The 13,391-nt window shown below is 35.7% G+C and overlaps 2 protein-coding genes across 2 annotated transcripts; one reads left to right on the top strand and one right to left on the bottom strand.

The window, feature by feature from the left end:
- Window positions 1–7,317: 7,317 nt before the first annotated feature.
- Window positions 7,318–8,634, top strand: LOC108478955 (probable WRKY transcription factor 50). The gene is made up of 3 exons (XM_017781407.2): window positions 7,318–7,750; window positions 7,845–7,983; window positions 8,134–8,634. The coding sequence occupies exons 1-3, from the start codon at window positions 7,540–7,542 to the stop codon at window positions 8,255–8,257; spliced, it is 474 nt and encodes a 157-aa protein (XP_017636896.1). The 5' UTR covers window positions 7,318–7,539; the 3' UTR covers window positions 8,258–8,634.
- Window positions 8,635–8,686: 52 nt separating this feature from the next.
- Window positions 8,687–12,829, bottom strand: LOC108476533 (protein PLASTID MOVEMENT IMPAIRED 1-RELATED 2-like). The gene is made up of 3 exons (XM_017778760.2): window positions 12,520–12,829; window positions 10,108–12,395; window positions 8,687–10,014 (listed from the first exon to the last, which is right to left on the bottom strand). The coding sequence occupies exons 2-3, from the start codon at window positions 12,342–12,344 to the stop codon at window positions 8,940–8,942; spliced, it is 3,312 nt and encodes a 1,103-aa protein (XP_017634249.1). The 5' UTR covers window positions 12,345–12,395; window positions 12,520–12,829; the 3' UTR covers window positions 8,687–8,939.
- Between the last annotated feature and the right edge of the window lie 562 nt (window positions 12,830–13,391).

The raw sequence follows: 13,391 nt of genomic DNA, 5'->3' as shown, positions 1-13,391 counted from the left end.
TTTTGCCTGCTCTGTTTCTTTCCAATGAAAATAAACTCAATAAGCTTTAATTCAATATCTTATTCACCATTTAATTCCATTTTTACAATTTTTAGTGAATTTTCAAAACCACATCACTACTGTTGTTTCCTAACTGTTCCATGGCCAACTCTTACTCTTTCATAATTTCTTTGCATCAAACCTCATTTAGGCATACATAATACCAAAACATGCTCTTATTTAGCTATATCATAAGCTAATCATTACCAAATATTCACATGTCATTCTTTAATCATATCATAAAGACATACATACACAATAGCCAAGTACCTATACATGTCACAACTTAAAGTATTTCTAGTCACAAAATACCGAGATAACTCGTTGATAGTGTGAGGCGATCTCCGACGTCCTTACAATTTTTCGAATTGGCTTTGCGATACTATAAAAAAATGAGAAAAAAAGGAATAAGCATAAAGCTTAGTAAGTTTGCATGTAAATAAATAACAACATTCTAAATGAATTATTAAGATAACCTAAACCTTTCGAACATGGACTTATCTTACCTTTCCTTTGGCATACTCTTTGAATTTTCCGTTGAACCATTTGGAATACTAAAGATACACGGGTACCTTTCCTTTTTAAACTTACCATTGCCATGTCTTGACATGGTCTTATGTGGTATCCTTTCCTTATGAACTCACCATTGCCATGCCTTGGCATGGTTTTACATGGGATCTTTGCCTTATAGTAGTTTATCAATGCCATGTCTTGACATGGTCTTACATGATTTCCTTGCCTTGTAGAACTTACCAATGCGATGCCTTGGCATGGTCTTACTTGGCATCCTTAAACCCTAATGTCATGACATTTGTATCCTAGACATTCCTAAGGTTCAACCAAGACTTTTAAGTATCATTTCTCCGTCAATTCTTGTTTGAATCATCAAGGAATAAATTTACAAAAATAAATATATAGATGCTGAAAAATAAAATCATTAATTATAAATAATAAAACATTGCATTTATTTACCGCAAACTTACATCGATACAAAATACGATCAAATATTTTGATCAGTCCGTAACCTTTTTCTTTCCTCGATCTAACCCCGAATTTTTTTCATCTTGATTAGGAAGCTTGGAAGCTTGACAAAACCTTAGCTATGGAGAACCCTTGAAATTTCGACCTAATGAAGAAGATGGGCACATTTTGCGATCTTTTTCCCTTTTTTAATCTTTTAATTACCAAATGACTAAAATACCCTTCATTAAAACTTTAGTTATTTTTATCTATGTATGTCTATTTTTGTCCATGAAAACCTAATGGTCTAATTACCATTTAAGGACCTCTACTTCAATTATACTCTTCAATTTAATCCTTTAGCATCTAAAACTCATATTTATCAACTTTTGCAATTAAGGCCTAGTAGGCAAATTAAGCATGCTATCTATAAAATTTTCTATCGATACTCTAACACATGCATCTAATCACTCAGTAAATTATAAAAATTAATCAGAATAAACTTTTCTATCTCGGATTCATGGACTGCTCCGTTTAAGCCCTATTTTGGGATGTTACACAACCAACATAACTTACTATATTAGTTGTTGGTAATATTTTGAAACAAAATCATTGGGTTGAGATTCTTGTTGATATTGTAGAAGTATGATAGCCTATTTATGAAGAACAATCTGTTTGATGCAACATACCTTAAATATTAGATCAAATCGGATCCCATAAAATAAGGAGATTGGATCAGGATTGCATTGAATGCTTATCTCCAACATTCCTACATTATATTGGACTTTATTAATATATTGTGTATGTTATTTTAGATGCATGTTCTTTTAGAAAAATTGATTTTAATTTATCTGTAGGTTAGCAAGTCTCGAACACTTGTATAGTTTGAGGAGACTTGTATAGGTTTTGTATCGAGAATGCTAGAAATTATTTGTTCATTGAGAAACTTATTTTAATGAGTGCATTGTTAGACTAAACAAATGTGTTACTTGGCTTACCGATTAAATTTTCAAGGGAAAAACTTGAAGATGAGTGATTTAGATATTTAAGTACAAACCGGGATGTGTTAGAACCTAAAATATTTATTGTACAACGTTGAAAAATAGTGAATTATCTCATTGAACTAGGTTTTGTAAATATAGAGAAATTGAACTGCATAAATAATTTAGTTGTGTTGTTCTATATTCTTGTCGCATTGTCACCTCTAATTAACACTGTTAGTTGCACTTCTCTTAACATCGACTGAGTTTTCAACATAATTTACACTATTATCACATTTAATTAATTTTTTGTTTATTATCATCCTTTTTATAATATTCAAAATTATCTTGAGTAATATAAATATAATTAAAGAGGTAGAAGTAGAATAACAATAGTTATATTATATTTTAGATTGCATTTTGATTTCTCTATTAAAAATAATAAATTGGTCCATGTTCATTAGATGAATGAGTAAAATAATCTATTCGTTAAAATTTTGCCATTAAATGCTTATTCGGTGATTTATATATAAAATAAATAATAACAAATTTATCCCTCGACCATTACACATTTATTCAATTTGATCCTTGAATTACTCCAAAAATTGAGACATTAGTAATCAATCTAATTTGGGTTTTTTCTATAACAAATGTAAGAAAATATAATATCATATATAGTATTAATATGTCAGTAACAATAATAATGCAATACAATGCAGTAGTAGTAACATAACAGAATACTTGTAATCAGACAAAGTTGAAAATTAGAAGAAGAATTTTGTTGAGGCTTATATAAACAGTTTCCTTAAGACATATTCGACATCTCCTCGATGCTTTGAATAACGTTGGACGTCTGTCTCCCAGGATATAACAACAAACAATCATAGTAGTAACATAATAACAGTGATCAATCGAATACAATCTTGCCTTTTTCTATCACCAGAAGGAATGAATTTAGAAGGAATTTTTGATATTGATGGTTTTTGATGATGTGTTTTGGAAGTCTCTAAGTTGGCTTTATACAGATGAAAGGAAATGAATGAAGAGATTTAGACCGATTCATGAAGAGTTTTGTTGAAAAGTTAATAGATATAAGTGAACAGACACAATGAATGAAAAGATGCAATATTAAACACCAAGAGATACAACTGTTCATCAAGAGACAAAACTATTGTTTAATTTGAGTAGTAATTTATCATTTATCAGTCAACAATTTTAAGATCCATAATTTATTATTCAAAGCTTAAATTTTATCAATAAAATAATATGCATTAAAATTTCAAAATATCCAACAGATAAATTATTTTATTCTAACCGTAATGAATTAAATCTTTCTATGGTTAAAGTAATAAAACAAAAAAAATGAATGGCATGAAAGAATACTGAAGAATCAAGGTACTCTTTAGAAACAATTCTTTAGAAGGAAACGAAGTAGTATTCTCAAAGTAACAAACTTAACTCTGCTCTTTCATTGGCTAGAATACATGTTTATATAGGAAATAGAAGCCTAAACTGCTGTTAATAGAATAGCCTAACAAATTTTAACTGACTAACCACTTATCTAATGACATATTAAACATATGTGTATTGTGAATACTATAACATTCACCTAACTTCCTCGAGTAGAACGACCCGAAGACGACGACAAAATTGAGTGAACATTGAAGCGGACAATGGTTTAGTAAGAACATCCGCCACTTGGTCACATGCAGGAACTTCACTAACAACCAACTCACCACGAGTAACCTTTTCCCGAACAAAAAATAAATCAAGTTCAACATGTTTGAACTTAGAGTGCAAGACCGGGTTAGCTGCAACAGCAACAGCACTAGAATTATCACACCACACTGTCGGAAGATCAACCGAACTAAGGTTTAACTCTGTCAACAAGGAAACCAGCCACGAAACATCACTAGCAGCTGCAGCTAAACTCTGATATTCAGCCTCGACCGTAGAGCGAGAAACAACTTGTTGTTTCTTAGAGCACTAAGAAATAGGATTGTCACCATAGTACACAAAATATCTGTAGTAGACCGACGATCATCAAAATCAAGTCCCCAATTTGCACCGGCATAGCCAACCAAAGACAGTCGATCAGACTTTCGAAAGACCAAACCATAAGACAGTGTACCAGACAAGTACCGCAAAATACGTTTCAATGCTACCATGTGTAATGTAGTGGGAGCATGCATAAACTGACACACCTGATTAACCACATAAGCAATATCTGGTCGTGTCAAAACAATATACTGAAGAGCTCCAGCAATACTACGATATTCAGTTGGATCAACAAGAGGTTCACCCTCATCTTTAGATAGCAGAGAAGAGGTTATCATCGGTGTATGAACACTTCTGGCATTAGTCATAGAACTACGAGCAAGGAGTTCACGGATGTATTTTCGCTGGCAAAGGTGAATACTACCTGAGGAAGACTGACTAACTTTAATGCCCAAAAAATAATGAAGCTTACCCATATCTTTTAGAGCAAATTGGTTGTGGAGCATATGAACAAAACAATTAATTTCATCAACTGAACTTCCAGTGATAACAATATCATCCACATAAACAAGAACGTAGATAGTATGATCAGAAGACAACCGAACAAACAATGAAGCATCGGACTTTGATACCGTAAACCCAGTAAAAACGAGAAACTGTTTTAATTTGTCAAACCAAGCCCGAGGAGCCTGCCGTAAGCCATACAAAGCTTTAGTCAACCGACAAACTAACCGTTCACCATTTGGACCAAACTGCTCATAGCTAGAAGGTTGTTGCATAAACACATCATCAGTTAAATCGCCATTTAGGAAGGCATTATTGACATCGACCTGCCGAAGATGCCATCCCTTGGTCACGGCAACAGACAGGATGAGTCGAATGGTAGCAGGTTTGACTACCGGGCTGAATGTCTCCTTAAAATCGCAACCAGGTACCTGTGAGCACCCCTTGGCAACCAATCGTGCCTTCCGACGACTAATCGTCCCATCAGGATTCTTCTTGATCTTAAACAACCACTTACAACCGATTGCTTTCCGGACAGACGGGAGAGGACGCAACTCCTAGGTCGAGTTAGCTAGTAAGGCATCAAACTCAGCTTGAACGGCTAGTTGCCAATCTGGATGGCTAAGGGCCTCCTCAACAATACATGGCTCAACCTCAACTTTGTCGGCACATAAGGCTCGAGGTTTAAATATCCCAGCTTTAGATCTTGTCACCATTGCATGCGTGTTAATAACAGAGACAGGAGAAACATCAGGAGGAGCAGTAGGAGAAACTATAGTAGAAGGAACCTCTTCTCTATCAGCAGATCTGGAAGTGGAACTCTGCGGAGAAACACTACCCGTAGCAGGAAAATTAGACTGAATGCTATCACTATTAGAACTATCCACAGAAGTCTCAACAATAGAGTCTGGACGAATCTTGTTAGAAATACACGATCGAACAACTGGTACATACGTAGTGGTATTCAGAGGTAACTGGTCATTGGAAGTAGTAGATAGTGAAGACAGAAATCTATTTTCATCAAACACGACATGACGAGAAACAATCACCTTTCCATCTGGCGTGAGACAGAAATAACCTTTATGATGCGGACTATACCCCAGGAACGTAGACGGTTGAGACCGAAACTCGAGCTTGTGGTTACCAAATGGTCGTAGGTATGGAAAACAACAACAACCAAACACCCGAAGATGATCATATGTTGGAGCGCGATTAAATAAACACTGAAACGGGGTCTTCCCTTCTAAAACCGATGTGGGCAATCGATTAATGAGATGAGCAGCACTATCAAAAGCATAACCCCAGTAGTCCATTGGTAGATTAGCTTGAGCCAGAAGAGTGAGACCAGTCTCAACAACATGTCAGTGTTTACGCTCCGCAACACCATTAGCCTAACAAATTCTAACTGACTAACCACTTATCTAATGACATATTAAACATATGTGTATTGTGAATACTATAACATGGCATCCCGATTTCTACCTGAAAACTGCGGGAAACAATGTCCATTGAAGTTTCTATGATTTCATAGCATAAATTGATGTGATGCAATTGTTTAGGCTCTTACGATCTTACCTGATAATGTCCACTACATGATATGAAATTTAAATTCCATCATAAATGAAATTATCCATACATTTTATACCGAATATATATCTTGCTAATGTACCTTTTAAGGTATATCTATAGGTATTGAAAGAACGAGAGCTACATATGTTATTATATTGTATATATAAAACATTAAAATAAGTATTTAATGGCATAATTTTATTGGAGGAATTATTTTACTCCTCAAAATATAATTTGAAGTATAATAGAGGTACTTTTACCAATATAAACGATTTTGTACTTTTAATTGAATTTCCATTTCACCCTCAAATTTCTATTCAAATTCCACAGTCTGGCTTCCAGGAACTAGGTACAATGATTTGACACTAGGCAATACAAATGGCATACATAAATTAAATAAAAATTTTTGACCCGAAGTGAAAGGTGTAATGAAAATAGTATTGTTTGTTATATAATATCCAAAGTTATACCAGCTTATAAATATCATGAAAGATGATATATACAGATGATTTTATTTTATTTAATCTCCATTTCACCGTCGTTTACTCTGTTTAAATTCCGCAGTCTGGCTTCCAGGAACCAGGTATGTAGTTGAAAAAAAAGGATGGATTATTTATGGGATGTAGAATGATTTGACACAAGGCAAAATATATGCCAAACATATATCTATAGATATAGTTATATGGTTGACTATACTATAAAAAAAAATTAAGAATTGCCTTAGTAGGACAAAAATTAAACTGAAATAATAAAATAGTAAGCCAATCAGATAATTTAAAGGATGGAAAATTAGAAAAGTTCTACAGTGACAAATGAAGTTTCATGTAAAGTTCTGGGTTGGTCAAGGATTCTTCTTTAATTGGATAAAGAACTGGAGTATTGACATGAACCCATAGTGTGCCTTAATGATGAAGATGGATTTGTCTTCATTCATGGCTTAGTGATAATTAACCCAACATTAAGCCTTGGATTTTGTCCTGTGTTGCATGCACTGTATGAATGGCAAGAAAAAATGGGTCTTACCTTTTAGGTTCTGATTATAGCAATGCATAGTTTTCCTTCCAATGGGTTCATATATATATATATATATATATATGTATAAAAGACCATGATAATGTTTTATGATAGTTGGGGTCTTAATCACTTTTGACTTGTCTTCAGCCACAACGTTGTGAAAGGGTTGGTCTAAGCACGAGACTGGTGAAAATAAAGAAAAGAAAAGCTAAATTTTCACACAAAACAAAGCAATGAAGTCTTCGTCTTCTCAAGTCATCAATGGGGGAAGCCCCACTTCCTTTTAGCTTCTTAATGGAAAACACCTGGGACCCAAACATCTTTAACATCAAGCATTGAAGCAGTGAAGCTTCCTGCAATTCCACAGGAAGGTGATGGAGAAACCACCTTGCTGATAGTTAACCTGAATATAATATATATGTACGTTGCCATCATCCATACGGTAGAGGGTGGTCTTTTTAGTTTCAATATCTAAATGTCTAGCAGCAATTTTAATCCGCCCGACTCGCCGGAAAGTGACCGTGCCGACCAATCCAATTTTGAGTTCCCCGAGGACTGGACTCTTGATGGTTGGCTGGAGGATTATCCTGAAACAATCATCACAGGGCCAATTCAGTTTCCTTTTAATCAAGCCGATGAAGTTAATAATGACTCTGCTAGGACTAGCGGCCTCCTTCAAGTACCTGGTAATGAAATTTACTGTTTTTAACTTGTAGAAGTTCCTACATTAGTATGTGGTTGATTGAGTGAGGATAATCACTTTGTTTGTGTTAATGGCAGAAAATGAAACTGCGAGGGAAAGGAGGGACGTCAGAGAAAGATTTGCATTCAAGACCAAGTCTGAGGTTGAGATACTGGATGATGGATACAGATGGAGGAAATATGGGAAGAAATGGGTGAAGAATAGTCCAAATCCAAGGTATTTTTTATCAAATGCTTGTACGGTTTTTAATCTTTATACAATTTGAGCATTTCAGCCTGGAATCATCATCTGCTACTAAGCTAAGAGCAGATATATTTTGATTAGTCTTTCAAAAACCAGTTTCATTTATTATTGTTTGATTGATAGGAATTACTACAGATGCTCTATTGACGGATGCCCCGTGAAGAAAAGAGTCGAAAGAGATAAAGAGGATCCGAGTTATGTAATTACAACTTACGAGGGGATCCATAATCACCGAAGCGTTTCTTGAATCGGTGGTTAATTTCTCAGGACGTTCGAGTTCTTTTACCGTTACAATCTCGCAGCCAACTCCTGCAGAAGGCCAACTTCGATCTGCAACGATCACATCGCCTGTGTAGAATATAAAAAAAGCCTCACTCCATTTTATCCATGTCGGTATCTGTAAGAAAATCCAAGAACCAGACTACATGGGGTTTGGCCAACTTTATCTTGTTATCGCTTGTTAAGCTTTGGTAGAACCCTAAGCTTTAGTTTTGACAACACAAAGTCAGGGTCTGTTTTTAACTTAGGACCGGTGGAGGTTGTTAGGATCGGTTCTTCGAACATTCGATATGATATTGCCAACTGCAACCGAAATCATCAATAAAATTTGTAGACTTTTGGTAAGCCATGTGATAGCAGCATGAAGAAACCATTGCAAGAGAATAGAAGGCACAGATCAGGCAGAAAACTTTAGCTATATGCTTCATTTATCAAATGGATATGACTTGGTTACATTTGAAATGGGTATTCAACAGTAAAATTGATTCTTATTGGACTATACAATCTAGACAACTATAGTTGCAGAAAAGCTGGCTGTTACCTATAGGAACTAAAATAAAAAATGCTTAAACTCACTGAACTCTACACACGGGTATATTCATATTCATAGTAACAACTCAAAAACAGCATTCTACAACAAATATGACGACTTAATTTGGGAGGGTGACATTAGGGTTTCGAGAATGTGGACCAAAATCTGCCAAGTCATTCCAATTTGTTCCAGTTTCATGAACATTTGAGGTTAGACTCCATAGCACATTCCCAGGCTGCATCTTTCTCATCATTGATGGGTAGTATCTTACCATCGCTTTTGACTTCGAAAATGTTTTCTTAGTGGAGTTAGCTATGCCACTAGCAAGCAACCAGCGTGTCCCGGACTGTTGCTGTGCTTTGCTACCCCAAAGATGCTGCTTATGAGGCTCAGTATTTAACCCTGCAAGATGGACTTCAGTGATTAAGAAAAATGGAGCACCATCTTTTTCTTCTGCAACTTCGGATTCAGGGCTCTCTTGCTCATCTCTTTCTGGCTCTATAGCAAGAGAAGCTCGCGCTACTTGAATTAAAGCAATCATCGAAGTGCCAATTGGTTCATAGTTTCGAAAGGGATCTCTAAGCAACACCATGACAGCAAGCGTAAAGTTGTTCCCCAACAGCCCATGCTGTCTACCAGATGCTTTACCTAAGTTAACACGTTTTATCAATTTTCCACTAACTGAATCAAGGCACTTGGCTTGATGAGCCTCAAGGATCTGGACCTTATGATCACTAATATGGTCTCCGTGGTCTATAATGCCAGCGTCCAGCCGTAACCACTCATCCAATGTTATGGAAAGGCTCATTAATCTATTAACATAATCAAAATCATATTCAAAATCCAGGTCCAGGGAATGTGAACTTGCAGCTCCCTCAAAACTTAGTAACTTACTGAAATTTGAATCCTTGCCTATAATAAATGGCATGTTGCTCGAGGAAAAAGGACTGATGCTTGATGGTGCATCCTCGTCTGACATGCCACATTGAATTCTCAAACCCTCTAACGCAAGGACTTCAATCCTACTCATGACCGATGGAACAAGGTTTTCCATAGATACACAACCTGGGTCAATCTGACCACATGTGAGACCTGAGCTCAGATTATCGCAACTCCAGCAAAATTGAAATCCTTCATTTCTCTGATCAAATGAATCACGCTCACATAGTAATACTTGCTGCAACTCATCCCACCTGTCAAATAATATTTTGTGTTAATAAAACAGGATAAAAGATGAAAGTGAAAGAGAAAGAAATTGAGAAACTGATGGCGAGATTAATGCATACCTCTCTAGCATTATAGCTCTGGATGCAGCTTCCAGTGCAACTTGTTGCAATGTTTTCCCAGTAATATCCTCCAAAGGCATTAATTTGTTTACATGCAAGGAAAGATTCTCAATTCCGAGTGAAGCCAAGTTTTGTAATATCTCCTTAACATCAGTACCCAATCTTGCAGGAAACACAGCAGCTCTAGATACTTGGATGGCCGGGCACCCAACATTTTTACAATTTATAAAATGTAAAGGATTCATGGACCGCAGGACACCTCCATCCTTTGTTGGAACGAAATGTCCAAAGCCTTCTCCCAGTGGAGGTAATTCACTTTTTTCTGATGAAAACTCTATTGGACTTCCAAATCCATCAGTCTGAACACACGGAGAACTTTGAAATGCCTTCTCATCTAAGCCCCACTCACACATCAAGGCTTCAGTCTCCAAGTATTCAAGCATTTTGATCGACCTTCTGTTTGCCAGTGACCGACTTTCCTCCTGCTCCTTCCTGGGCAGAATAACTGAAGAGAAAGCAAAATCATCATAATTAACCCCGTGACAAGGACCAGGAGTGGTGGATCCAACTTCCTCCTCTTCTCCCCCAGCTCCAAAATTTAAGATGAAGTCACCGGAATCTAAGGCTTCATTCTCAAATTCTCTCAACAGACGTTCTCTAGGAGACTCAACAGCATTGTCAGAATTCAAGCTAAATGGACCGTGTTCAATTTCCAGCATCTTTAAGAAATCACTAACCACAGAGTCGGCAATTTCATCGAGACTCAGTGATTTCTTTATTGAATTGCTAGGTGTGTAATGTGATTTAACCTCCATATACTTTTCATGCTCGATGAACTCATCCAAAGCAGATGAAGATTCTGTAATCAATATGTCATCAAAATCTGACTCCAGCCCCCCCAAAGTCATTGGTTTTGAATGTATAGCACTCTTTTCCTGTCTGCATTCATATACCCCAACCTCCTCCGTACAAACACTGGAGCAGTAGACATCGAAAAGCTGTTCTGCTTCCTCATCAATGTCAGTGTCACATCCTTTAAGGATCTCTTCCACATTGATAATAGTCTGAATAGCACTTTGTTCAAGTTTAGATGGATCATTATGACACATTTCTACACCCCGTTCAATAACAGAAAACTCAATGTTTTCATACTCATCTATAACTTTATCAAAATCGGAATAATGTTTGGGTGGCTCCACATGCTCAGACAATTTATCTAAGCTTGACACCCTGTGCAAGTTCCCTTCATTAAGTTTCTGATATAAAAAACCTAATGATTTGGACAGTTTCAGTCCCACACTTGGCAACAATTCAGTACCAAACTGTAAATCAACAGATAGAGGTGACAGGTAAGACATGTGGTTTACATTACTCGGAACGTTCCCCAAATATTGAAGTATCCCATTCCCCTTGTCTGGATTAAGAATCCCACTGTGTCCCATTGCACTTGACCCCTTCTCTGTTAGAGTTAAAAAACTCGATGCATTTGTTTTGCCACTTGATTCAACTAAATTATCCCCAGTTGCCAAGAAACTGAAGCTGACATTTAGAGTCGCACTTTTAGCCTTGCCAGAAAGTTTAAAGCTGGTAGTCCATTTACCTGACCTCTTCTCCCCAACTAAATCCTCCAAAGTAAGTGGTAACAGCCTTGTGAGATCAATCCAATGCTCTCCTATATTATTCCCCAAAGCCCCAACAATGGATGCACAGATCACGAAAAGCCTGGCCCCGTATTTTGCTAAATTACGAGGCCCACTTTTACTACCATACACACAACATTTACACATTAATGTCTCTTCAAATTCAGCAATTCCATCCACAACCCTCACTGCACGAGTAGACAATACTTCATCCTTCATCTTCCAATGCACACATAAGCTCAAGTCATTTAAGAAGGCGGGCAAGCCATCAATAGAATGCACATGGAGAAAGAAACAAATATCAAACCTTTGATGCCTGATATGAGTTAATGCTTTAAAAGGCTTCTTCCAATTCCATAATGATGATGAAGATGATTTATTTTCCTTATGCATCAAACCATTATAAAGGTTTCTTGAATTCTGCTTTGATTTTGATTCTGAAAGATGGGCTTTGCCAGCAGATTTAGACCTAACATTGGATGTGGTAATCAAAGCAGTTGATGAAGGTTTCTGCAAGTAAAGGGCTTTACTTATTTCCTCAATGTCACGCAATAACTCACCATCATTAGAATCAGCAACTCCATTATTCTTATCCATTCAGATACCCTTAAAAGAAATTCAGTTCCTAGAGATATCTTCAACAACCCACTTGAATCATTAAAATCATGCACCACACAAAGGAAGAAAAATTGTTTTAAAAAATGAATTATTACAATACAAATCATTTAAAACCCAGAAAGAAATTAATCAAAGTAAATCAAAAGCTACTTACTTGAAATCTGAGTCCTTTTTCCTGCAGATCAAACAGTAAAACCAAAAACTTGATCGATTTCAGTAGCTCAGCTTTTTGACAAAAAACAAAAAGTCAAGAATAAATAAACCCTTTGAAGGCGATTGAAAATTAAAAAAGGGAAGCTGAAATTGGTTTAGTTGGGATTTTATTGGGATCGTCTAAATTTCTTATATATATACTTTGTATTTTCTCGGAAAAGTAGACGAGACAAAATGATTTTGTCTTTGTATAAACAGCTTGTGAGTTATAAGTACTTGGTGAAGCCGAGGCAATGCCGAAAAAGCCCAACGCAGTTAAGATACTGTGTTGCGGACCGGTTTATTTATTTATTAATAAAATAAAACAAAAAAAAAAACATTTTAGGGTGAAGTACAAAAGTTGTCAATAAATGATTGCCTATGTTTTACTTTGATGATTAAACTTTTAAATTTTTTATTTAATTATTAAACTATTTAAAGTCAAAATTTTGAATAACCCAAAGTTAAAAATCATTTGAAATTTGATAGAAATCATAACATATTTTTGATTAATTTACTAAATTTGATGATAACTGAACTGATTTCTAGGCTCGTCCCATCAACTGCTTTTTGCAGTAAAAATTTCATTGATTATGGTAAAAAAAAAAAAGAGCGAGAGTAAATTTCAACTACCCTTTCCCTCTCACTTTCACTCTCACCAGCCCTCACCTCCCACTCCTCTTTTACTCTACTCTTTGATCTTTCATTTTCATCCTCAACTCTCAAGCAAAAAATCAAGGTAAAATTCTTTTCATCTTAATAGTTTTTTAAAATAAATGTTAATAGTTGTTCGAAAAATATTAGAAATAGGTTTAGATATATAAGTTTTTTAAA

The sequence above is a fragment of the Gossypium arboreum genome, chromosome 6 (genome assembly GCF_025698485.1).
Source record: "Gossypium arboreum isolate Shixiya-1 chromosome 6, ASM2569848v2, whole genome shotgun sequence".
NCBI lineage: Eukaryota > Viridiplantae > Streptophyta > Magnoliopsida > Malvales > Malvaceae > Gossypium > Gossypium arboreum.
Note: the sequence above shows the minus strand (reverse complement) of the source record. Positions and strands in the feature narration are given on the sequence as shown.

Bases quoted from the DNA above. Each gene is read 5' to 3' on its own strand.
- LOC108478955 (XM_017781407.2), top strand. From the start codon at position 7,540: ATGTCTAGCAGCAATTTTAATCCGCCCGACTCGCCGGAAAGTGACCGT. The intron at 7,751-7,844 runs GTAATGAAATTT...TGTTAATGGCAG, and splicing joins CGGCCTCCTTCAAGTACCTG to AAAATGAAACTGCGAGGGAA. The intron at 7,984-8,133 runs GTATTTTTTATC...TTTGATTGATAG, and splicing joins AAGAATAGTCCAAATCCAAG to GAATTACTACAGATGCTCTA.
- LOC108476533 (XM_017778760.2), bottom strand. From the start codon at position 12,344: ATGGATAAGAATAATGGAGTTGCTGATTCTAATGATGGTGAGTTATTG. The intron at 10,015-10,107 runs GTATGCATTAAT...ATTATTTGACAG, and splicing joins AGAGCTATAATGCTAGAGAG to GTGGGATGAGTTGCAGCAAG.